The sequence below is a fragment of the Rattus norvegicus genome, chromosome 19 (assembly GCF_021556685.1).
Source record: "Rattus norvegicus strain SHRSP/BbbUtx chromosome 19, alternate assembly SHRSP_T2T, whole genome shotgun sequence".
In the NCBI taxonomy this organism is placed as follows: Eukaryota; Metazoa; Chordata; class Mammalia; order Rodentia; family Muridae; genus Rattus; species Rattus norvegicus.
Window position 1 is genome coordinate 18,300,809 of NC_141552.1, and position 25,164 is coordinate 18,325,972.

General features: G+C 43.0%; 3 protein-coding genes across 3 annotated transcripts in view; all 3 read left to right on the top strand.

The window, feature by feature from the left end:
- Positions 1-2,446: 2,446 nt before the first annotated feature.
- LOC147998960 (uncharacterized) lies at positions 2,447-7,186 on the top strand. The gene is made up of 6 exons (XM_087595767.1): positions 2,447-2,635; positions 3,673-3,832; positions 5,020-5,163; positions 5,796-5,962; positions 6,679-6,784; positions 6,908-7,186. The coding sequence occupies exons 1-5, from the start codon at positions 2,509-2,511 to the stop codon at positions 6,741-6,743; spliced, it is 663 nt and encodes a 220-aa protein (XP_087451893.1). The 5' UTR covers positions 2,447-2,508; the 3' UTR covers positions 6,744-6,784; positions 6,908-7,186.
- Positions 7,187-19,524: 12,338 nt separating this feature from the next.
- LOC147998961 (disks large homolog 5-like) overlaps positions 19,525-25,164 on the top strand; it is a 133,020-nt gene continuing 127,380 nt past the window's right edge. Inside the window, exons 1-2 of the mRNA XM_087595748.1 lie at positions 19,525-19,717; positions 20,744-20,903. Coding sequence (XP_087451874.1) covers positions 19,591-19,717; positions 20,744-20,903 — 287 coding nt within the window. The 5' untranslated portion in view covers positions 19,525-19,590. The remainder of the gene's footprint in view (positions 19,718-20,743; positions 20,904-25,164) is intronic.
- On the top strand, positions 21,859-24,246 carry LOC134483476 (uncharacterized). Its single transcript, XM_087596051.1, has 4 exons — positions 21,859-22,228; positions 22,859-23,025; positions 23,747-23,852; positions 23,970-24,246. The coding sequence occupies exons 1-3, from the start codon at positions 22,128-22,130 to the stop codon at positions 23,809-23,811; spliced, it is 333 nt and encodes a 110-aa protein (XP_087452177.1). The 5' UTR covers positions 21,859-22,127; the 3' UTR covers positions 23,812-23,852; positions 23,970-24,246.

Here is a 25,164-nt window from a genome sequence, read left to right on the forward strand (position 1 = left end):
CAGAGTTTTTTGTTCTTTGTTAGTGTTTTTCTTGGCATCCATGATGTGGAGGCATATTACAGAACAATAGGAAAGAGCTGGCTGCAGTGTAACAAATTTGCTGCTATTAAGGTAGGTACGGGGGCAAGACCTCAGCAACAGCCCTTAAGATAGGAAGGAGATGATGTGTTTGATAACTGAAAGGAGCTGCCTCAACTGTGTTTCTCTGCCTGCTCAGTGCCCATTCACCATCACTCTGTCCCTGAAGAGGACCTCAAGGTCTGCCCCCTGCTGCCTGTGAGCCAGGAAGAGGCACCGAAAGGCAAGGCCACAGCGCTGGTTTCCAATTCCTCAGTAATGCTGGATTTCCAATAATGTACTTGTATACACAAATACAGTGTGGTAAGTTACAATATATACTAATCATTTCTTACATAGGGCAACAGTTGACTGACTACAACTAATTCTATTTAAAAGAGAAAGAAACCTGGCTCTTGTGGAAATATACAAAGAAATATCTACGATGCTGGGGAATGAATTCTGCCATGGACTGAACTCAGAATGGGGGGGGGGGGTTGGAAGAAAGATGCATGGTTAAATAGCCCACCAGGTTCACATTGTGTCAGCTTGATTTAATCTAAGGACAAAAAGTGGAGTATCTCTGATGGCTTTCTTTTAAACCCTTGAAAGGATCCCTGGGGACTGGCCTCAGTACTTCATACTTCTTGTTGGGGCAACAATGCTCAAGGAAGCTTGAGATTGTCATAGGCACAGTATTATGCTACATATACAGAGTAGATAATACTAAGATGTTCAGATGGTGATATCCATTTATATATACTCTTAATGTGGACCTAAGGAAAGAGAGATCAAGGTCCTTACAATAGAAAGATCAGTTCCATTTTTTTTCTACCATTCCAAACTGAACGACTGGTAGGGAGAGAATGGTAGATAATCGAGAATTGGTGGATGATGCTTTGAATGCAGGGTGGGTTTCTGTGCTGGTTTTAGACAGGGTCTCAAGTATCCCATGTTGCCCTCTCCCTGGCTGGCCAGGTTCACTTTGAGCGCAGATAAACCTCCTTCCACTTTCCAATAGATAGGCTTACAAGAGTGGCTTCCAAGGACTGTGAGGACAGCATTAGCCTTTGACAGTTGAGTTGTGTAACTACAACTATAGTTTTAGCCACGTTTTCCCATGTCTACCAGCTATTTCAGATTGTTGCTGTTCTATACCTGACAATCAAGGACACAGAAAAATAACCTGATAGAGAGCAAGGACACGGTGATCACATCCTTACCTCTTCTGTACGTTCTGGATGAGGTTTGTTAAAATTCCAATATTGCAAAAAGCTTTATATAGGGCCCATCACATCAAGGGTCACTGTGCACTGTTCTATCTAAAATGTCTAATCAGAACTGACCACCAGATAACACTTCCTGCAGTCCTCATATGAGAAGCTTGGGATTTTGTTTTGACTTTTTCTTTTCTCTGTCTTTCTTATTTTTTGCTATATAAGTTGAGAGAAAGATAGTTAGGGTCATGAATTTGCCCCCAAAATTTGAACTATGGATGTGATCAATCAATGTTAGTGTGTGCATTCTATAAAGTATTCATTTTACACTATGATAGATGCTTTTGTGTTTGGTTTGGTGGCCATTTCCCAGTGTACAGGTACTGGGACCTTGCTCTATCCACTTAATGATGTTTACAGCCTCATTTTAGACCTTTCTGTGCACCCCCTATATCTCTTGACTATTTTATTTTTCGGATAGAAGCTCATGGTATATCTTACTCAGGCCTGTGAGCAGTGCTCCTTTGGCGACATTGGTGCACAGAGGAGAACCCCACCCCCAGCATGAGGTTCCCTTCACTGGTGGCTCCAATATTGCACTTTCCTCTGCCAACTGGTCTCCACACTTTTCCTAGCACCATAAAGATTTCAACTCTTCTCCTAAGGAATATTCTGGCAATTGTCGATTGTTAAGCACATGACATCATGAGTGTTCCCCTAACACACACCCATGTTGTAACCTACCATGCAGACTATTTCTTGATGTGATATAAAGCACCTGTACATAATGAGACAGGAGAACTTTTGACTGCATATTCAAGCTGGTATGAAATCTCAGGAAGTTTTAATGGCTAACATTGGTGAATGAGGACAATTTGAGTTAGGATGAGACATTTTGGGGCAAGATATGGAAGGAAACATTCATTTAGATGCCTAGGAATTACTAAGGTTTTTTTATAATCAAGCCTTGAAGAAAATTTGGCTTTGGAAGCAGGAGATGCTCAGTGGCTCTGCCCCAGGAAAGTCTCCTGGAAAGGGCACCTCTGCTTATGCTCAGTACAGAGAGATTATTAATAGGGAGGCAAAGTCTGCTCCCCATGACATCTGCTGTCCCTTCTTGGACATTCTATTGTCTCCTAGAGAGTTCTGGCATCCTCTGTGATGTCACCAGACATCAGTGACAACCAGTGCCCTAGTTTCTCTCAGTCTGAGTCTGGCAGTTACAAGCTAAGACATGTTTTCCCGTCTTTGCAAGCGTTTTGGGAGGGGGAACGTCGATTGTGGACAGACTAGAGTGAAGGAATCTGGCCTTTCGTCTCAAAGTAATGATGGACAGAGACAGCACTTCTGGGGAATGTTTAGTAAGTTCTGGGCAGTATATTTTGAGCTCCCTGTCAGGGGGGCTGCAGGCTTAAGCTGACCTTTCTAGCAATGGGCCACAACAACTGGAGCATCTGAAAAGGAATTGAATTTTCATGAATATCACAATTCCTGAAAGTCAGGATTTCAGAACTTTAGTTTCCCCAACCCCACAGGGAGTATATGGTAAGGCCAATGCTATTATCCTGTGAATTTCTGGCCTTTACTTTTACAGTGAATTTGTTAGGTTACATTGATATAATAACACCATCAGGAGTCATGGAGGGTCCACCTTTTCTGAGTTTAGACAGGGCAGCAATGTATTTCACTATCATTGCTTCTTTAAATACAGTGGATATCTGACAGTAGTAACAGGGAGAGAATTGTTCTCCAGGCAATAACCTTATGTTCTTAGACCTTCTCTGATTTCTTCTAACTGGCAGGGTCATCATTAGCTTTATATATTAGAGGTTGTGTGTTACACACATTTTTCTAAAATACCAAAACTGTTTGGAACATGTGGACCAAGATTCAGCCTGTAACCTATTAGAACTTCTGGGGCATTTGTTATTTCATCATATAGGGGAATTGATAAGTTTGTTGAACATGTCCTCCCTGGAAATGTGTTTTAAATCCAAAGTTGTTGGCCTAGAGTATCAGGGTAGGACATCTGAGTGTCTCCAATCACTCAAGTTTTGTGGATGGTCAATTTATCATCTGAGTTCTGAAACCACAGGGGTGAGGGTCCTGAAATAAAGCTGTACCCTGTTCAGTTGATGATAATCCTGGAGAAGCCATCTCCGTAGTACATGTAAGCACCTGATGTCCGGCATAAGGAACACCTGGCTGCTTACATCTCTTGGTCTCTATAGAGTAGTGGGAGAACTGAGATCCACTGAGGACGCCTCTTAAGGATAGACCAATCGCCTAGCAGTGACACTGGGTTCCAGGCTTGTTCGCCTGTTTAGGCCTAACTGTGGTCTATGTACACTCTATGCATTCTCCCCATGCAGGTTCACTTGTGTTCTTCTACCTACAGACGCTGGGAGAGAAACATCTTCCCCTGAAACTGCCCCAAGTGAGAATCAGGCCAAGAAGGAAAAAGAGAGGCTGATTAAAGAGCTGCAGCTCATTACCGAGGAGAGAAATGACCTGAGAGATCGCCTGAGGTTTCTGACAGAGAGATCCAAAAACAACAGGTATGAATCGCTCCAAACGCTCTTGTTTCATTCCTGGGTCTGCAAGGTCACCTTCATCTTATCCTATTAAGGTTTTGGGTTCTAGAAAGCTGTGCCTCCCTAGCCACCCTGTGCTAAACCTCACCTCCCATATAGAGGAGATTCAGAACCTTGACCCTTCCTGAGGAGCGAGATGGAAAATGGACTCATCTGCTTCCATTTATTGAAAAGCAGAACTTGTGGTCTGAATGAAGAATTCGGGGATAAAGTCAGGGAGAGTGAGTTCCCAGTGTGCATTTGGAAAGCCCTTGACAGCTGGTGGCTGTGCAAGATTGTAATTGCAGTGAGTTTATGGTGAGTCTCTGTACTTGCTAGGCAGGGGACTGAGTGCTGGAAGATCCAGGCAGCAGCCTGAGGGGCCTGGTCCCAAACAGTTCATCTCAATGCTTGACTAGAAGTTGTCAGGCTCAGGCCTGTTTGTTATTGTCTGTGTGTCTGTGGGAGCCCCTCGGACACAGCAATGGTGCATGCATTTCTCCTGGTTCTCACAGTGCTCTCTGTTTCCATATTTGCTTTTCTCTTTCTCTGACTCTGTTTACATTTCTCTTTTTTTTGTGGGTGTGTCTCAGTCTGTGAGTCTGTGTGTGCATACATCCAAATGCATATGCACAACCGTTATATGTTTATATTTCCCTCCACACCTGGAATATAGGAGTCTATGTCTTGGCCTGAGTATTTACCTGTAACACTTTCATGGTGATGTGAATGCTTTGTTCTGGGAGCCCCACTGTCAACAGCACAGTTCTTTGCTTATGTGGCCACGTTTGCCTGTATATTTGTATTCGTTGTGCAGATTATAATTTTGGGTTGATATATGGTCTGTTATCAGGACAGGAAAAAGGAAATCACAGGATTCTGGGTGCGTTGGGGGTGGGGGAGCATGGGGAGGTGTGGCCTAGGCTCTTGATAGCTCAACTGGCTGGACTGCACATTTCCTCTTGATTGAATAAAGGGAGCCAGGGAACCCTCCATCTGGATGCCGAGATTCTGGTGTGCTGGACGCAGAAAAACATGTTTCTGAAGCTGAAGAAGGTCCAATATGTAGAATTCAGAAGGTGTCCTTCCAGGACTGGGGTAGTACAGGACCCACCCTGAGTTCATATCTTCCTAAATGCTGATGTTCATTGTATTCTATCATTTGGGTCCAGGCCACCCTTCAGGCCAAATCCATATTATGAAGACCTGGAGAGAATGGAGGAGGCGGTCATGTCAATTCTGCACAACTTAGAGATGGAGAACACTGAGATCCATGAGAACAACCATAAGCTGAAGAAGGAGATTACCTTCTCTAGGTAAGTCCTGGTCAGAAAGGCTGTCACCTGTGGAATGGCCATTTCTGATTTCTTTGTTCTGGATTGGACGGTCTTCTGCTCTGGTTCTATCTCTTGTGCTGTTTACACATCAGTGTGCCAGGGTCATCAGGACTCAGTTTTCAGTTCCATAAAAGACTGTTCCTCATCCCAGGATTGTCTAGGCATCTTCAGAAGGCTCTAGATAGAACAGCACTGATTGAAGTCAGCAGAACGTTATTAGGCTGACCTGGGCCTCTGGGGTCATACCAGGTTTTACAACACTCAGTGCGTAGACCACAGGGTTAGCATGACCTTCTCTTGTTTCTACTGACCTCTTTTGCGGGTGTTTGCCCACTACTAATTGATGTTGCCCCATGCATTGGGCTTTCATGGATGGATGTAGTTCCGTGTTCTTTTTGAGAGATGTGGACACTAATTGGTGCTCAGGCCAAGCAAACAATTTATTCTTCCCTGAATTAACTCTTTGTGGTTTGTGCAGCAGCCTTATATGTATCGAGATATATTTTATTAAGTCTTCATGGGTATCTGGGACCTGGTAGAGTTAGTGGGACTTCGTAGTAGGAATGGGAGAAAGGAGCAGCATGATCTTACTCTGCAGACTGTATTTCCAGAAACCTGCTCAGCCAGCTCCTGATGGAGAACACATGCAGGAAGAAGTTGGTCCCACGGAAGCAGGAGAGCAAGGAGGGACATCTTGAGTGTGCACTGAACCAGAAATATTTGGTTGACTTCAACAAGAAAGATAAAGACCAGCAATGTCCAGACCCAGCATCATCTGGTAGGGACGAGCAGCTGTGTTAGCTTAACAATATCTGATAAAATTTGCCAATTTGATACATCTTTGCTCTCTCCTACCACCTTTCTAATTTACACTCACAACCCGCCAACCACCTCATGTAATGGCATTGTTCATTGCTCTGCCTATGCACAAGTATTCTGGGAAGTCAACCACTTTTCAGAAACTGAATTATTTTGCAAGTATATTTTGCTGCTCTTTTTGAAGCTGCATTATAGAAATGGTGACAGATCAATAACATATCACATTATTGCACATGCACGTGATAGATTGGATGCTATGTGGAGTTTTGAACAAGTTCTTGGTTCTTGACAAATGACAAGTGGTCATGTGACTTCTTGTGTAGGAAGCACCTTTCCGGGATAAGAACCAAGTGCAAATGTCAAATTAGTACTTGTCATTGGCTTTAACCTTGGTGACATATGGACATCTCCTTTCTTCCTGCAACCCAATGAGGTCCCTTCCATTGCCCTGTTCTTGGTTTGCACTGGTATAAGTCTGGGTCCCATATTGGCAGCCCACATTACTGTGACAGTTGCTGGAGATTTTCCCTGCCCACAGAGTTAGCAACAATGATATCAGTTAAAAGGTCCATGTTGACTGTCCAATAGAACTGAGGTGGTAGAAGGCAGCATTCTGACAGCTGGCTTGCGTTTCACCACCAAATCAGTGTCTGAAAAACTGCCTTCCTCTCCCAGGTCTCAGAAAGTGCAAGAGAGCTGGAATTGGACACACACCAGTAAGAGAGCTTCCTGAAGAATAAGTTGCTTTCTCAGGAGTCCCTGATGACAAACATCCTGAACGGTAACAACATTTTTTGGATGAGTATTCTTCCTCAGAGTTAATTTGTCATTTCTTAGAGACCCTAAATTTATATAACACTAAGCCAGCCTGACTGATTGCGGTCTTACTCACTTTCTTCTTCAGAAAACACCACTTGAGAGACAACTTGGGGGACCACCTTTCATTATGTGTGCTAGAGGAGAAACAGCAATACATCTGTGCTTCTAAATGTTCGTTAAGTATATGCTGTTTAGAAATATTTTTGTTATGATTTTAATTGAAGTTTTCTTTTTGTTGTTTCATATTTATATGTTCTTGTTACTGTTTTTCACTTTCCAATATTTTTAAATATTTTTATTCATTCATTTTAATCTTGTTTTGTTGTAAAAATGTATTCATTATGAATAAATATTGATTTCTATCTCTTGACTCTTAAGAACATCATTCTTATTCAAGGGTTCTGTCCCCTCCTGAGGGCTTAGAACTGACAGCTAGAGATGGATCTCTGCATGTTCCATGGAGCCTGGGCTAATAAGTGAATTCAGAGTCACCAAGGGGTACTCAGTGTGACAGTGTCTTTTGTGTGGATAATGTGGCTTTTTCTCGGCACACACTTTATGATATAATCACTGACATGCTTTACCCAATTGTTAGGGTCCATGTGGTTCTTCTGAGAGAGCAGCAGATGCTCTACCCTGTGAGTCATCACCACAGCTCCTGCAGGTGGCTTCTGTTATTCCACATGAGGTCCTGTATTAGGTGGACAGGATCACCTCCAATTAAATAGAGAGATCTCAGGAGATGTGTGTTCACAGGGAACTTACTGAGCCGTGCGTGCTCAACGTGTTAGGTTGCCAGGCATCCGTACAGGGCTCTGGTGTTCCCACTCCTCATTGTGGGTCAGGATCATCCTCCAGCATCACTTAGTTTCCATATAAGAGCAGATCTTTCAACTGTTATCAATGATGACCATATGTATTGTGCACAACTGATAAAATACAGAAAAGAAGCTAGCTTCTTCTAGGCCAGCTTGGCATAATCAGTTTTTTGATTGTTAGCAAGAAAATTATTTTAATCTGAGCCATTTAGGGAGGAACCTCAAGAGCATCCATAGTGAATGTAGGCTGCAGCTGTGAACACAGGTTTCTTCTGGAGAGCAGGCCTGTGCAAGCCCAGAACCTAGGTGGGACAGTTCAAGCTACCCTTTTTCCATGGCCAATCTGAGATCGTATTGAGAATGTATTTTTCCCAGTGACTGATTTCCAATTTATGGAATTGAACTAACTTACTGAGAGTGGAGGTGACTCAGAGAGTTAAAGTACAGAAGGAATAATCCAGAATGTCCACAAAAGCTTGCTGTCACCCCAGGGCTTTTAAAAGCTCAGCAGCTAGAGAAGCAATGTAGAATTTGGTTAGTCTCATGCTTAGGTCTAGTCATTCATTATAAGCTGAACATAACACAAAAAGTGTCCTCTGTGTCATGATAGAAAGTAGTTGTAACTAGATTCACCCCACACTATCACATCACTACCGTATCACATCACTACCGTATTTGAGGTTCTCAGTTACTATCTAAGACCCTGGAAGAGGCCTGGGTCTTGCTACACAAACTCATGATTTATGTCTTAATCACACTGTGTGCTTTGTTCTGTTAATGCTACCATTGGCATACAACACCTTGGATACTTTGTACTGACATCTGTGACATGAGACAATAGTTCATGTCATGCCTAACCTAATAAACTGTCCTTAGAGTACAGTGTAGACAGAGGGGCCTTCTTTTCCTATGAGATAGCAAACCATTTCCAGTCTTCAGTCAAGACTGACAGCCATTGTCCAGTGCCTGCCTTGAGATGTCCACATTTTCACCTGAGAATCTTCATCCAGGCTGCTCTGTAATCGTGTAGAAGATTAATTGTGTTCCATCCCTAGGATTTAATTCAGTGTCCCTGTACTTACCCGACATGCTCAAAGCTGTAGGTCCTACCCTAACCCTGTGTTCCTTAGAGAGAAAGAAAATAAAGAACCACATTGCACTTGAAGTTTCTCCTCCAACAAAAGTTGAGCCTGCATAGGGCCTTTAAGTAACTCTAAGCCCCAGCTTCCCCACAACTCCCTCCATTGATTCCATTATTGATGTGTTTCATAACTGCTCACTTTATTTTTGGTGTGTAAAGAATGTGCACCATGTCAGTAAAGGCGGTGTGCGTTTGTGTGTGTGTGTGTGTGTGTGTGTGTGTGTGTGTGTGTGTGTAGTCCCTAGTGAAAACTGTCCAGGTGCAGGGACACTCATGTTACTACTGTCTCATGGCACGCAGGGAGCACTGAAATCGTGGGCTACTTTAATACAGCCTAAACCGCGCTGTGCATGGTTTGCAGTGAGATTGTGATGTCATCCCCACTAGAGAGAGCAGCATAAGCTTCATTTATTACATGCTGCTCTTACCAAGGTGAGGCAAAGCCTCATCTTATAGAGTGTGTGGTAGGATTTGATGGCAGGAAATTAATTCAAGGCTCAAATCAAATCAATCAATTACAAACAAGGAGAAAAATACAAAGAGTCAAGGGAACCACGAGCTGTTTGTAGGTTTTTTTGTTTCTTTGTTGGTTTGTTTGCTTGCTTTTTTTTTTGTTTCCTTTTTCTTTTTTTTTTCTTTTTTTGTTGAGAATATCCACCAGACACACAACCTGTTCCTGAAACAAACTGCACACCAGAGAGACAATACCAAAACTGACAAAATTAGAAATGAAAAGGGGGATATAACAATAGACAATGAACAAATTCAACAATCCTCCCTGGTTTGAGTGCCCTGGGGAAGTTGGGAAGCCACTTCTCCCTGTCCTGTGTGACTTTCCCTGCATAGTGAGCTCTCCACAGGAGATGCTTTCACATGCTTCTTTAAAAGCACCTGTTCCTCAGATCTAGCTCAGCTGTGAAAACAGGTTGGGGGGAGGGCGGCAATGGGGGAGGGTTGGGAGGGGAACACCCATAAGGAAGGGGAGGGGGGAGGGGGATGTTTGCCCAGAAACCAAAGAATTATTATTAAGTATTAAATAAATTTAAAAAAAAAAAGAAAAAATGTCCTGGGGACAGTGATTTCAGATTGTGCCTTCAGCCAGGAATCTCTGTTGCCATAAAGGCAAGCAGCCTGGGTCCTCCTAAACTTGTCACTACATCAGGGTGTCTCTGCTCTCACACCTGCATCAGGTCCTCCTCAGATGAAGGCTTCTCAAAAAAAAGTATATAAAGCAATGTTTCTCAACCTGTGGGGAGCTACCACTCACAAAGATTTATATCAGATACCTTGCACATTATAACTTATAAGAGTAGCAATATTAGTTATGAAGTAGCAATTGAATAATTTTGTGATGGGGGTCACCACAGCAAGAAGAGCTGCATTAAAGGGTTACATCATTAGGAGGGATTTGAACCACTGCCATAGAAGCTGACAGATGGGAACAGACTCCTCAGCTGAGTAGAGACCCACAGCAAGGGATACCGTGTCACACCCTAGAACCCAGAGATAGAATCTATCCCAGGAGTCTGTGGGTCACCTTGTCTTAAATTCTCCCAGGTTCAAGAATAGCATTGATCATCTCAGCAGAGTCAGCTTGCACAGCCCACATCAGGCCCATGGCTTCCCTGTACAGAGAAGGATGTGGGTCTGAGTGACAGTCAGTGAGACTGAGGGGACCCTGACACTCATTTGCTTTGAGCTGTGGTTTCTTCACCTGTAAAATGGGGGTGTTGTGGAGATTAACAGAACATACAACCTGCACAGTGTCTGCCTGGCATGGACCCTGCTGGTTAAATGGAAGCTGTCGATGGTGATGCATTTAAAAGTAGAATCTCTAGCCCGATAGTGTTAGATGCCGGGCGCCATACAGGTGTAAGCATTTTGTGATTCTAAGACAGCCTCACATTAAAACAGAAGACTCTGTTTTAATTTTTTTAAAAAAGAATCCAGTATAAATCACAACATGAAATGATCACAGTGAGGATTGAGCTAATTCCTGTGACGTCATTTAGTTTTTCATTCTCTGCTTCTATTTTCAAGGCATCTAGAGTAGCTCAGTACGCGATCCTAAGGCCTTCTATTATGGTGCTGCCCATTCATTCCTCTCTCCGTGAGGACTTCTCAGGTGACTTAAGAAAACCTGATTTCCCTTCAGATTGTCCCCAGCTGCTGTGATCTCTCTGTCCATGGCCCTTGCCAAAAGCTGCAGAGCCAATGTGTTGTTTTACAACACAAAATTCCAGACGTTAATTTTTACCAATGAAGTTTCAGGAGCCAGATACAGAAGTCAACTCCCAACTGTCCTTCCTAATTCACTGACCTCCCAGAAGAGCATTCTTCTTCCCTCTGCACACTTTCTAAAAATCCTTCAACTCAGAGATTTTCCATTGGTTTAGTCATCTTCATTTCCTTTCAAGTCCTTCCTTGACCATCTCTGAACCTAAGTGCAGTTTTAGCTTTGCAATAAAGGTGTGTGGTAGGCTAGCCTTACCAAAGTAAAGTCCATGTTTACATCAAACAAACAACCCTTGTGTTAAATGCCTGTGCCATGGCGATGCTATACCACACAATAGTTTATCAGTAAATAATACATTCTTGGAGATCACAGTGTGATCAAATATTTTGTAACATAATTAGTAATTTTCGGTCTATTATATAAATTAAGTTCTTTGATGAGGATTCTGTTGATATTTGTCATATCTGAGTGCATCATCATAGGAAACCCAAGGAACATCAAACCTGGGCTTTTGAAACGGTTGCACATGGCCAACTGGGAACCAAAACCACCCAGGAGACTACTGATACTTAACACACATAAAATTTTAACCTACCTATTTTCATATAGTTTATGTCAATATGTCACCATTCCTGACCATGTCTCATTATCCAACGTTCTACTAAATGGAAGAGTTGGAATCAAGGAGGTCACCAACAAAGCACAAAACACCCATCTCAGATAAACATGTATGGTTTATTGAATCCAAAACATCCATGAATTTCAGGACACAATTAAAAGTCCAAATCTAAGGATAATAAATATAGAACCGAATTAAGATTTCCAGTTCATAGGTCCAGTAAACATCTTCAACAAATCATAGCAGAAAACTTCCATAAGGTAAGGAAGAAAATGCCATAACTGTACAAGAGGCCTACAGAAGGCTAAATGAATTGTACCAGAAAAAACTCTGCCATTCACATAATAATTAAAACACTAAATACGCAGATCAAAGAAAGAACTTTAAAAGGGGTAAGGTATAAATAACCAGTAATAAATAATTCAGACCTATCTGAAATACACCAGACTTCTCAACAGAGACTCCAAAAGCCAGAAAAATTTGGGCAGATGGAATGCAGACCCAGGCTCCTATACCCAGCATAATTCTCAATCACCATAAATGGAGAAACCAAGATATTTCACAACAAAACCAAATTTAAACAATATTTTTCTTTAAGAGAGCACAACAGAGGAAAATACGAGGAAAACCCCAAGAAAATGAGCTAAACTATACACAAGAAAAACCAAGAAATTAATCAACTCAATAATTTCAAAAAAGGGAAGCGAACAAACATGATTTCACCTATAACCAGAAAAAGAGGAGAAAGCAGAAACCATTTGTCTTTAATATCTAACCAGATCCTCTGTCACCAGTCCCGCAGCTCCTAGGGACCAAACTGCCAGCCAAAGTATATGCAAGGATGGCTCTATGGTTCTAGGTAACTGTGTAGAAGAGGACTGACTTAAGTGGCATCATGTGGTGGGAGGCCATTGACTACCCTGAGGCCTGTTGCCCACCGAAAGGAGGTCCTAGAGGTGTGAGGTGGGAATGGATATGTGTGGGTTGGGGAGCACTGTCACATAGGCAAAGCTGAGCAGAAATGGGATGTAAGATATGATGAGGGGAGTGTGGAAAGTGGGACAACGTTTGAAATATACATAAATAAAATAACAAATGATTAAAAAATAGCCGAAAATAAAATAAAGTAAAGGGTAAAAGAAAAATTAAAACAAAACAAAGCAAAAGAAATTGATGTGGTGGATTGGCCTAATTCTGCTTGTATTTTAATGCTAATTTGTAGAACTCAAGACTGGTTAACCCCAAATAACTGACCCTGCTCCCAGTTAACTGTGATTATACAGAAGCCAACAGCCAACAGCTGCACCCCAGAGAGATGGGGGAGGTGAGCTTTGAGGGCTTTGCTAGAGAGGATCATGAGGAGGGAAGAAGGAGGAAGAAGCTGCCAGAGAATAAAGGAAGAACATGTGTGATGGAGAGGAGAGAGGAAGAGGACAGCAGCCATGGTTAAGGGAGAGGAGAGCCTGGTCCTGAGGGCTGTACAAGTGGAACAAAGAGAAGCCAAGATGCTACACAGTCAGTAAGAGCAGCTCTCAGGCGGGCAGAGATCAGCAGAGACCCCAGACCAACAAGCTACGCAAGCATAACTCCATCCAAACTCCCTCTCAATATCCCGTGTCCTCCATGGGTCTGGCCTCAGCCTGTGTTGTGCATCAGCACATGTGTCTGTCTCAGCTGACATCACTCTGCCCATCAGCCCGAGGCCAAGGAAACAGCGAGAAACCACAGCAGCCCACCAGAAGGGTTTTTGCTGTGGTTCTATGAAGTCCCAACAAATGCAGCTCAACTACAGAATGCAAGGCAGACCAATGCATGTGTGTCCTTAGTGCAGAACCCTTCATCACGTGTCTTTTCACATGCGTGCTTTAGCAGAACATCCTTTTACCTGCGTCTGCCTCTGTGAAATATTCCTTCACACATCTGCCTTAGCCTATCACCTGTGTCCACTTCAGGGAACCACTCCTTAAGGTGCAAATTTCTCAAGATTAGCAAACGGCATACAGAACATTCAGAACAAAACAAGGTGTGTGGTCAGCATGTCCTTGAGCCAACTCCCTTCTCCTCCTCAGTGACGGCAGGCGTGTTACAGCAACAATATGAAATGGCTGGCAGACATGGAACAAAATGGCAAAGGTATTCTGGGGGATGTCAGACCGTACCAGCCAGCAGCTCAACTGAATTTTTATGTTTTGATGTTACAAGTGAATATACTTGACCTTCAAACGCTGAGAGAGGCCATTGTAATATGAACTATATAAACTAGGCCAAGACCGCCTCTAGGGCAAAGGCCCTCAGCCTGGGGGTCGTGACCCACACAGGGTCTCCTATCTGATAGTTTACACTACAATAAAGATTCATTACAGTAGCAAATTTACAGTTGTGTAGTAGCGACAAAATAATTTTGTAGTTGGGGTCACCACAGCATGAGGAACTGTTCTAAAGGGTTGAGGCCATAGGAAGGTTGAGAAACACTGCTCTAGGAATTTATGTTTTCTTTCTCTTTCATATTTTTCAGACAGAATCTCAAACTGTAGCTGAGATTGGCTTGGCTTGGAACACGTGTGTAGTTCATGCTGGCATCAGACTTATGGCAATTCTCCTGCTTCAGCCTCCTACTCAGGAGCCTACCAGGGTGAGATCACAACCACGGGTAATGGGATTGCTGTTCTTGGTTGTCAACTTGAGTGTACCTGGAATTAACTAATGCCAAATGGCTTGACGCCCTGTGAGGGGGATCTCTCTCTCTCTCTCTCTCTCTCTCTCTCTCTCTCTCTCTCTCTCTCTCCTTCCTTCTTTCTATTTTCCTCTCTTCAACCCCCTCCTCTTGGTCCTCCTCCTCTTCTTTGTTTTTTTTGAGACAGGGTTTCCCTGTGTAGCTCTGGCTGTCCTGGAATTCATTTTGTAGACCAGGCTGGCCTTGAACTCAGAGATCCACCTGCCTCTACCTCCTGGATGCTGAGGCTAAAGGCATAAGCACCATTGGATTTTTTTTCTTAATTAAATTTTCTGAAGCAAGAAGACCTACTTGTAATCCAAATCTTGGAGATCAGAAGATAAATCTTTAATTCAGATCTTTTGAGATGGAAAGGCCCACCTCTAATCTGGACCACACCTTCTTTTTTCTTTTTATTTTTTTCATCTCTATTAACTTGAGTATTTCTTATTTACATTTCGATTGTTAATCCCCTTCCCGATTTCCAGGCCAACATCCCTCAACCCTTACCCCTCCCCTTTTTTTGTGTGTTCCCCTCCCGATCCTTCCCCCATTAGCGCCCTCCCCCCAACAATCATGTTCACTGGGGGTTCAGTCTTGGCAGGACCAAGGGTTTCCCCTTCTGCTGGTGATCTTACTAGGCTATGCATTGCTACGTATGCAGTTGGAGTCCAGGGCCAGTCCACGTATAGTCTTTGGGTAGTGGCTTAGTCCCTGGAAGCTCTGGTTGGTTGGAATTGTTGTTCATATGGGGTCTTAACCCCCTTCAAGCTCTTCCAGTCCTTTCTCTGATTACTTCAACGGGGGCCCCGTTCTCAGTTCAGTGGTTTAATGATGGCATTCAGCTACGTATTTGCCGTATTCTGGCTGTGTCTCTCAGGAGAGATCTACATCCAGTTCCTGTCGGCTTGCACTTCTTTGCTTCATCCATCTTATCTAATATCTGTATAGGTATGGACCACATGTGGGGCAGGCTCTGAATGGGTGTTCCTTCTGCCTCTGTTCTAAACTTTGCCTCCCTATTCCCTGCCAAGGGTATTCTTGTTCCCCTTTTAAAGAAGGAGTGAAGCATCTGCATTTTGGTCATCCTTCTTGAGTTTCATGTGTTCTGTGCATCTAGGGTAATTCGAGCATTTGGGCTAATATCCACTTATCAATGAGTGCATACCATGTGTGTTTTTCTGTGATTGGGTTAGCTCACTCAGGATGATATTTTCCAGTTCCATCCATTTGCCTATGAATTTCATAACGTCATTGGTTTTGATAGCTGAGTAATATTCCATTGTGTAGATGTACCACATTTTCTGTATCCATTCCTCTTTTGAAGGGCATCTGTGTTCTTACCAGCTTCTGGCTATTATAAATAAGGGTGCTATGAACATAGTGGAGCATGTGTCTTTGTTATATGTGGGGCATCTTTTGGATATATGCCCAAGAGAGGTATAGCTGGATCCTCAGGTAGTTCAATGTCCAATTTTCTGAGGAATCTCCAGACTGATTTCTAGAATGGTTGTACCAGTCTGCAATCCCACCAACAATGGAGGAGTTTTCCTCTTTCTCTACATCCTTGCCAGGATCTGCTGTCACCTGAGTTTTTGATCTTAGCCATTCTGACTGGTGTGAGGTGAAATCTCAGGGTTGTTTTGATTTGCATTTCCCTTGTGACTAAAGATGTTGAGCATTTCTTTCGGTGTTTCTCAGCCATTCGGCATTCCTCAGCTGTGAATTCTTTGTTTAGCTCTTAGCCCCATTTTTTAAATAGTGTTATTTGTCTCCCTGAGGTCTAACTTCTTGAGTTCTTTGTATATTTTGGATATAAGCCCTCTATCTGTTGTAGGATTGGTAAAGATCTTTACCCAATCCGTTGGTTTTTGTTTGGACCACACCTTCTGCTGGCTCATATCAAGGACATGGAAAAAGGAAGTTTGCTTTATTAATTTTCCTTCTTCTTCAGGATTCCTGCATGTACTGAAGACCAGCTGAAATATCCAGCCTTATGGACAAAACCGTTGAGGTCCTGGAGTTGCCCCATAAACCACACAAACTCTGACCTCACTTAGACAGGGATGGTTTATTGAATGCCCACCCTAAGACTGATCATCAGAGACGTAGCTGAGAATTTGTCACGCTAGGACCCTGGATATTTTTCTATGTCAGTTTATAAAGACTAAAATGTGAGCTCATAGGCAGGTGCTGGAAGGGCTGTCTGGTTGTCAGCCCTGACTCAAGCCATTTTAGACAACAAAGGTTCATACTGACTTTTTATCTGTTTAAAGATTTATTTATTTATATATAAGTATACTGTAGCTGTCTGCAGACACAGAAGAAGAGGGCATCAGGTCTCATTACAAATGGTTGTGAGCCACCACGTGGTTGCTGGGATTTGAACTCAGGACCTCCGGAAGAGCAGTCAGTGCTCTTAACCATGGAGCCATCTCTGCAGCCCTCATATTGACCTTTAATTTTATTGGTCCTACATGAAGCTTATAATTATGAAATTTAAGATTAAGAAACCTCACAACATAAAGAACTTCCTTCCAGTGGTTCGGGAATGGGTGGGTGGGGGAGCACCCTCGAGGAGGCTGGGGAAGGGGGTGGAATGTAGGGTTATTGTAGGGGAAACTGGAAAGGGGTTAACATTTGAAATATAAATAAACAAAATAACCAATAAAATAAACATACACAAGTTACGTGATCATTCCTGACCCTGCTCTGAGTTAAATTATTTTCAGACAACCATGACAGGCAGACATATTACAGCAAGAATATGAACTATCTGGCAGGCATGGAACAAAATGGCTACAGCTATGCTAGGGGGATTGGCTTCAACAGGGGCAACTACTGCGTTTTAGACCTTCCATTCCTTGTTGAATTAGCTGTACCACAGTCTATAAACCATTCTAATAAATTTTCTTTCTCTATATACAGTCATTCTAGGAGGGATGATTGGTTATGCATTGTTAAATGCAATACTGATCAGGAAACCCCATCACTTCCACAGCAATATGCAAGTGTAAGTAAGTTACTGAACAATTGAACAGAAATTAAAATTTACTGCATTTATTGGGTGTGTCAGAAGGCATAGGGAACACCTGGCTGCTTACATCTCTGGGTCTCTATAGAGTAGAGGGAGAACTGAGACCCACTGAGGAGGTCTCTTAAGCGAAGACCAAACTCCTTGCAGTGACACTGGATTCCAGGCTTGTTGTCCTGTTTAGGCCTCACTGTGGTCTATGTACACTCTATACATTCTCCGGATGCAGGTTCAGATGGACTGAACTCAGAAAGCTGGGGTTGGCAGAAAGATGTCTGGTTAAATAGCCCACCAGGTTCACATTGTATCAGCTTGATTTAATCTAAGGACAAAGAAGTGGAGTTTCTCTCATGGCTTTCTTCTAACCCCTTGAAAGGATCACTGGGGTTTGACCTCAGTACTTCATACTTCTTGCTGGGTCAGCAACACTCAGGGAAGCTTGAGATTGCCATAGGCACAGTATTAGGCTAGATATACTGAGTAGATGATACTAAGATGTTCAGATGGTCATACCCATTTGCATGAGTTCTTAATGTACACCTAAGGAAAGAGAGATCAAGGTCTTCAGAATAGGAAGATCATTTCCAGTTCTTTTCTACAATTCCAGTCTGAAAGACTGGTAGGGAGAGAATGGTAGATAATCAAGAATTCATAGATGATGCTTTGAAGGAAGTGTGGGTTTCTGTGCTGGTTTAGACAGGGTCTCAAGTATCCCATGTTGCCCTCTTCCTACCTGGCCAGGTTCACTTTGAGCTCAGATAAACCTGCTTCTACTTTCCAGTAGACAGTCTTACAAGAGTGGCCTCCAGGGACTGTGAGAACAGCATTAGCCTTTGACAGTTGAGGTGTGTAACCCACAACTATAGTTTTAGCCACTTTGTTCCATGTCTACCAGCTATTTCAGATTGTTGCTGTCTATGACTGACAATCACGGACACAGAAAAATAACCTGATAGAGAGCAAGGACATGGTGATCACATCCTTTCCTGTTCTGTATGTTCTGGATGAGGCTTGTTAAAATTCCAATATTGCAGAAAGCTGTATATAGGACCCATCACATTAAGCATCACTGTGCACTGTTCTATCTAAAATGGCCTAATCAGAACTGACCACCAGATCACACTTCCTTCAATCCTCATATGAGAAGCTTGAGCTTTTTGTTTTGACTTTTTTCTTTCTTTCTTATTTTTTGCTGTATAAGTTGAGAGGAAGATATTTGGGGCCATGGATCTGCCCCCAAAATTTGGGGTATGGATCTGATCAATCAGTGTTAGTGTGTGCACTCAATACAGTATCCATTTTTTACTGTGACAGATGCTTTTGTGTTTGTGGGGAAGCCCATGACCCAGAGCACAAGTGCTGGGTCCTTGCTCTATCCCCGTAGTGATGTGTATAGCCTCGTCCTACACCTTTATCTGCACCCCCTATATCTCTTGACTATTTTATTTTTCTGATAGAAGCTCAGCTTCTGATAGAAGGCCTGTCAGCAGTGCTCCTTTGGCAACATTGGCGCAGAGATGAGAACCCCACAAGCAGCATGAGGTTCCCTTCATTGGTGGCTCCAATATTGCACTTTTGTCTGCCAACTGGTCTCCATACTGTTCCTAGCACCATAAAGACTTCAACTCTTTCAACTAAGGAATTTTCTGGCAATTGTCAATTGCTAAGCACATGACTTCATGAGTGTTCCCCTAACACACACCCATGTTGTAACCTACCATGCAGACTATTTCTTGATGTGATATAAAGCACCTGTACAGAATGAGACAGGAGAACTTTTGACTGCATATTCAAGCTGGTATGAAATCTCAGGAAGTTTTAATGGCTAACATTGGTGAATGAGGACGATTTGAGTTAGGATGAGACATTTTGGGGCAAGATATGGAAGGAAACATTCATTTAGATGCATAGGAATTACTAAGGTTTTTATAATCAAGCCTTGAGGAAAATTTGGCTTTGGAAGCAGGAGATGCTCAGTGGCTCTGCCCCAGGAAAGTCTCCTGGAAAGGGCACCTCAGCTTATGCTCAGTACAGGGAGAACATTAGCAGGGAGGCAAAGTCTGCTCCCCATGACATCAGCTGTCCCTTCTTGGACATTCTATTGTCTCCTAGAGAGTTCTGGCATCCTCTGTGATGTCACCAGTGTTGTAGTGACAACCAGTGCCCTAGTTTCTCTCAGTCTGAGTCTGGCGGTTACACCCTAAGACATGTTTTCCCGTCTTCGCAACCGTTGTGGGAGGGGGAACATCGATTCTGGAGAGACTAAAGTGAAGGAGTCTAGCCTTTCGTCTCAAAGTAATGATGGACAAAGACAGCACATCTGGGGAATGTGGAGTAAGTTCTGGGCAGTGTATTTTGAGCTTCCTGCCAGGGTGGCTGCAGGCTTAAGCTGACCTTTCTAGCAATGGGTCACAGCAACTGGAGCATCTGAAAAGGAATTGAATTTCCACGAATATCACAATTCCTGAAAGTCAGGATTTCAGACCTTTAGTTTCCCCATCTCCACTGGGAGGCTATGGTAAGGCCAATGCTATTATACTGTGAACTTCTGGTCTTTACTTTTACAGTGCATTTGTTATGTTACATTGTATAATAACACCATCAGGAGTCATGGAGGGTCCACCTTTTCTGAGTTTAGACAGGGCAGCAATGTATTTCACTATCATTGCTTCTTTAAATACAGTGGATATCTGACAGTAGGAACAGGGGGAGAATTGTGCTCCAGGCAATAACCTTATGTTCTTAGACCTCCTCTGATTTCTTCTAACTGGAAGGGTCATCGTTAGCTTTATATATTAGAGGTTGTGTGTTACAAACATGTTTCTAAAATACCAAAACTGTTTGGAACATGTGGACCAAGATTCAGCCTGTAACCTACTGGAACTTCTCGGGCATTTGGTATTTCAAATAGGGGAACTGATAAGTCTGTTGACCATGTCCTCCATGGAAATGTGTTTTTATCCAAAGTTGTTGGCCTAGACTATCAGGGTAGGACATCTGAGTGTCTCCAATCACTCAAGTCTTGTGGGTGGTGAATTTATCATCTGAGTTCTGAAACCACAGGGGTGAGGAAACCAAGCTGTACCCTGTTCAGCTGATGATAATCCTGGAGTAGCCATCTCCGTAGTACATGTGAGCACGTGATGTCCGGCATAGGGAACACCTGGCTGCTTACATCTCTTGGTCTCTATAGAGTAGTGGGAGAACTGAGATCCACTGAGGAGGCCTCTTAAGCATAGACCAATCGCCTAGCAGTGACACTGGGTTCCAGGCTTGTTCTCCTGTTTAGGCCTCACTGTGGTCTATGTACACTCTATGCATTCTCCCCATGCAGGTTCACTTGTGTTCTTCTACCTACAGACGCTGGGAGAGAAACATCATCCCCTGGCACTGAACTAAGCGAGAATCAGGCCAAGACGGAAAAGGAGAGGCTGATTGAAGAGCTGCAGCTCATTACCGAGGAGAGAAATGACCTGAGAGATCGCCTGAGGTTTCTGACAGAGAGATCCATGAAGAACAGGTATGAATCTCTCCAAATGCTATTGTTTCATTCCTGGGTCTGCAAGGTCACCTTCATCTTATCCTATTAAGGTTTTGGGTTCTAGAAAGCTGTGCCTCCCTAACCACCCTGTGCTAAACCTCACCTCCCATATAGAGGAGATTCAGAACCTTGACCCTTCCTGAGGAGCGAGATGGAAAATGGACTCATCTGCTTCCATTTATTGAAAAGCAGATCTTGTGGTCTGAATGAAGAATTCGGGGATAAAGTCAGGGAGAGTGAGTGTCTAGTGTGCATTTGCAAAGCCCTTGACAGCTGGTGGCTTTGCAAGATTGTAATTGCAGTGAGTTTATGGTGAGTCTCTGTACTTGCTAGGCAGGGGACTGAGTGCTGGAAGATCCACGCAGCAGCCTGAGGGGCCTGGTACCAAACTGTTCATCTCAATGCTTGACTAGAAGGTCTCAGGCTCAGGCCTGTTTGTTATTGTCTGTGTGTCTTGCCCTCTGAGACAGCAATGGTGGATGCATTTCTCCTGGTTTTCACAGTACTCTCTGTTTCCATATTTCTCTTTCTCTTTCTCTGACTCTGTTTTTACATTTCTCTTTTTTTGTGTGGATATTTCCGTCTGTGAGTCTGTATGTGCATACATCCAAATGCATATGGACAACTTTTATATGTTTATATTTCCCTCCACACTTGGAATCTAGGGGTCTATGTCTTGGCCTGAGTATTTACCTGTAACACTTTCATGGTGATGTGAATGCTTTGTTCTGGGAGCCCCACTGTCAACAGAACAGTTCTTTGCCTATGTGGCCACGATTGTCTGTTTATTTGTATTCCTTGTGCAGATTATAATTTTGTGTTGATATAAGGTCCGTTATCAAAACAGGAGAAAAGTAATCACAGGTTTCTGTGTGTGTAGGGGTGGGGGAGCATGGAGAGGTGTGGCCTAGGCTCTCGATAGCTTAACTGGCTTGACTGCAGATTTCCTCTTGATTGAACAAAGGGAGCCAGGGAAGCCTCCATCTGGATGCCGAGATTCTGGTGTCCTGGACGCAGAAAAACACGTTTCTGAAGCTGAAGAAGATCCAATATGTAGAATTCAGAAGGTGTCCTTCCAGGACTTGGGTAGTACAGGACCCACCCTGAGTTCATATATTCCTAAATGCTGATGTTCATTGGATTCTATCATTTGGGGCCAGGCCACACTTCAGGCCAAATCCATATTATGAAGACCTGGAGAGAATGGAGGAGGCAGTCATGTCAATTCTGCACAACTTAGAGATGGAGAACACTGAGATCCATGAGAACAACCATAAGCTGAAGAAGGAGATTACCTTCTCTAGGTAAGTCCTGGTCAGAAAGGCTATCACCTGTGGAATGGCCATTTCTGACTTTCTTTGTTCTGGATTGGACGGTCTTCAGCTCTGGTTCTATCTCTTGTGCTGTTTACACATCAGTGTGCCAGGGTCATTAGGACTCAGTTTTCAGTTCCATAAAAGACTGTTACTCATCCCAGGATTGTCTAGGCATCTTCAGAAGGCTCTAGATAGAACAGCACTGATTGAAGTCAGCAGAAGGTTGTTAGGCTGACCTGGACCTATGGTGTCATACCAGGTTTTACAAAACTCAGTGTGTAGACCACATGGTTAGCATGACCTTCTCTTGGTCCTACTGACCTCCTTTGAGTGTATTGGCCCACTACTAATTGATGTTGCCCCCATGCATTGGGCTTTCATGGATAGTTGTAGATCCATGTTCTTTTTGAGAGATGTGGACACTAATTGGTGCTCGGGCCAAACAATTTATTCTTCCCGGAATTTATTCTTTGTGGTTTGTGCAGCAGCCTTATATGTATCGAAATGAATTCTATTAAGTCTTCATGGGTATCTGGGACCTGGTAGACTTAGTGGGACTTACGAGTAGGAATGGGAGAAAGGGGCAGCATGATCTTACTATGCAGACTGTATTTCCAGAAACCTGCTCAGCCAGCTCCTGATGGAGAACACATGTAGGAAGAAGTTGCTCCCACTGAAGCAGGAGAGCAAGGAGGGACATCTTGATTGTGCACTGAACCAGAAATATTTGGTTGACTTCAACAAGAAAGATAAAGACCAGCAACGTCCAGACCCAGCATCATCTGGTAGGGATGAGCAGCTGTGTTAGCTTAAAAATATCTGATAAAGTTTGCCAATTTGATACATCTTTGCTCTCTCCTACCACCTTTCTAATTTACACTCACAACCAGTCAACCTCCTCATGTAGTGGAATTGTTCATTGCTCTGCCTATGCACAAGTATTCTGGGAAGCCAACCACTTTTCAGAAACTGAATTATTTTGCAAGTATATTTGTCTGCTCTTTTTGAAGCTGCAGTATAGAAATGGTGACAGATTAATAACATACCTCATTATTGCATATCCACGTGATAGATTGGATGCTCTGTAGAGTTTTGAACAAGTTCTTGGTTCTTTGACAAATGACACTCTGTGGTCATGTGACTTCTTGTGTAGGAAGCACCTTTGCGGGATAAGAACAAAGTGCAAATGTCAAATTAGAACTTGTCATTGGTTTTAACCTTGGTGACATATGGACATCTCCTTTCTTCCTGCAACCCAATGAGGTTCCTTCCATTGCCCTGTCCTTGGTTTGCACTGGTATAAGTCTGGGTCCCATATTGGCAGCTCACATTACTTTGAGGCTCTCTGGAGATTTTGCCCTTCCCAAAGAGTTAGCAACCATGATATCAGTTAAAAGGTCCATGTTGACTGTCCAATAGAACTGAGGTGGTAGAAGGCAGCCTTCCGACATCTGCCTTGCATTTCACCACCAATTCAGTGTCTGAAAAACTGCCTTCCTCTCTCAGGTCTCAGAAAGTGCAAGAGAGCTGGAATTGGACACACCCCAGTAAGAGAGCTTCCTGAAGAATAAGTTGCTTTCTCAGGAGTCCCTGATGACAAACATCCTGAATGGTAACAAATTTTTTGGATGAGTATTCTTCCTCAGAGTTAATTTGTCATTGCTTAGAGACCATAAATTTATATATCACTAAGCCAGCCTGACTGATTGAGGTCTTACTTTCTTCTCAGAAAACAGCACCTGAGAGACAACTTGGGGGACAGCCTTTCATTATGTGTGCAAGAGGAGAAACAGCAATACATCTGTGCTTCTAAATGTTCCTTAAGAATGTGCTGTTTAGAAATATTTTTGTTATGATTTTAATTGAAATTTTCTTTTTGTTGTTTCATATTTATATGTTCTTGTTACTGTTTTTATCTTTTCACATACTTTTAAATATTTTAATTTATTTGTTTTAATCTTGTTTTGTTGTAAAAATGAATTCCTTATGAATAAATATTGAATTCTATCTCTTGACTCTTAAGACCATCATTCTTATTAAAGGGTTCTGTCCCCTCCTGTGGACTTAGAACTGACAGCTGGAGATGGATCTCTGCATGTTCCATGGATACTGGGCTAATAAGTGAATTCAAAGTCACCAAGGGGTACCCAGTGTGACAGTGTCTTTTGTGTGGATAATGTGGCTGTTTCTCAGACACACACTCTATGATGTAATCACTGACATGCTTTACTCAATTGTTAGGGTCCATGTGGTTCTTCTGAGAGAGCAGCAGATGCTCTATCCTGTGAGTCATCGCCACAGCTCCTGCAGGTGGCTTTTGTTATTCCACATCATGTACTGTATTAGGTGGACAGGATCACCTCCAATCAAATAGACAGATCTCAGGAGATGTGTGTTCACAGGGAACTTACTGAGCTGTGCGTGCTCAATGTGTTAGCTTGCCAGGCATCCCTACAGGGCTCTGGTGTTCCCACTGCTCATTGTGGGCAGGATCATCCTCCAGCACCACTTAGTGTCCATATTAGAGCAGATCTTTCACCTGTTATCAATGATGACCATATGTATTATGCACATCTGACAAAATACAGAATAGAAATTAGCTTCCTGTTGGCCAGATTGGCATAATGAGTGTTTTGATTGTTAGCATGAAAATTATTTTAATCCAAGCAGTTTAGGGAGGAACCTCAAGAGCATACATAGTGAATGCTGCCTATAGCTGTGAACACAGGTTTCTTTTTGAGAGCAGGCCTGTGCAGGCCCAGAACCTAGGTTGGGCAGTTCAAGCTACCCTTTTTCCATGGCCAATCTGGGATCGTATTGAGAATGTATTTTTTCCAGGTGACAGATTTCCAATTTATGGAATTGAATTAACTTACTGAGAGTGCAGGTGACTCAGAGAGTTAAAGTACAGAAGGAATAATCCA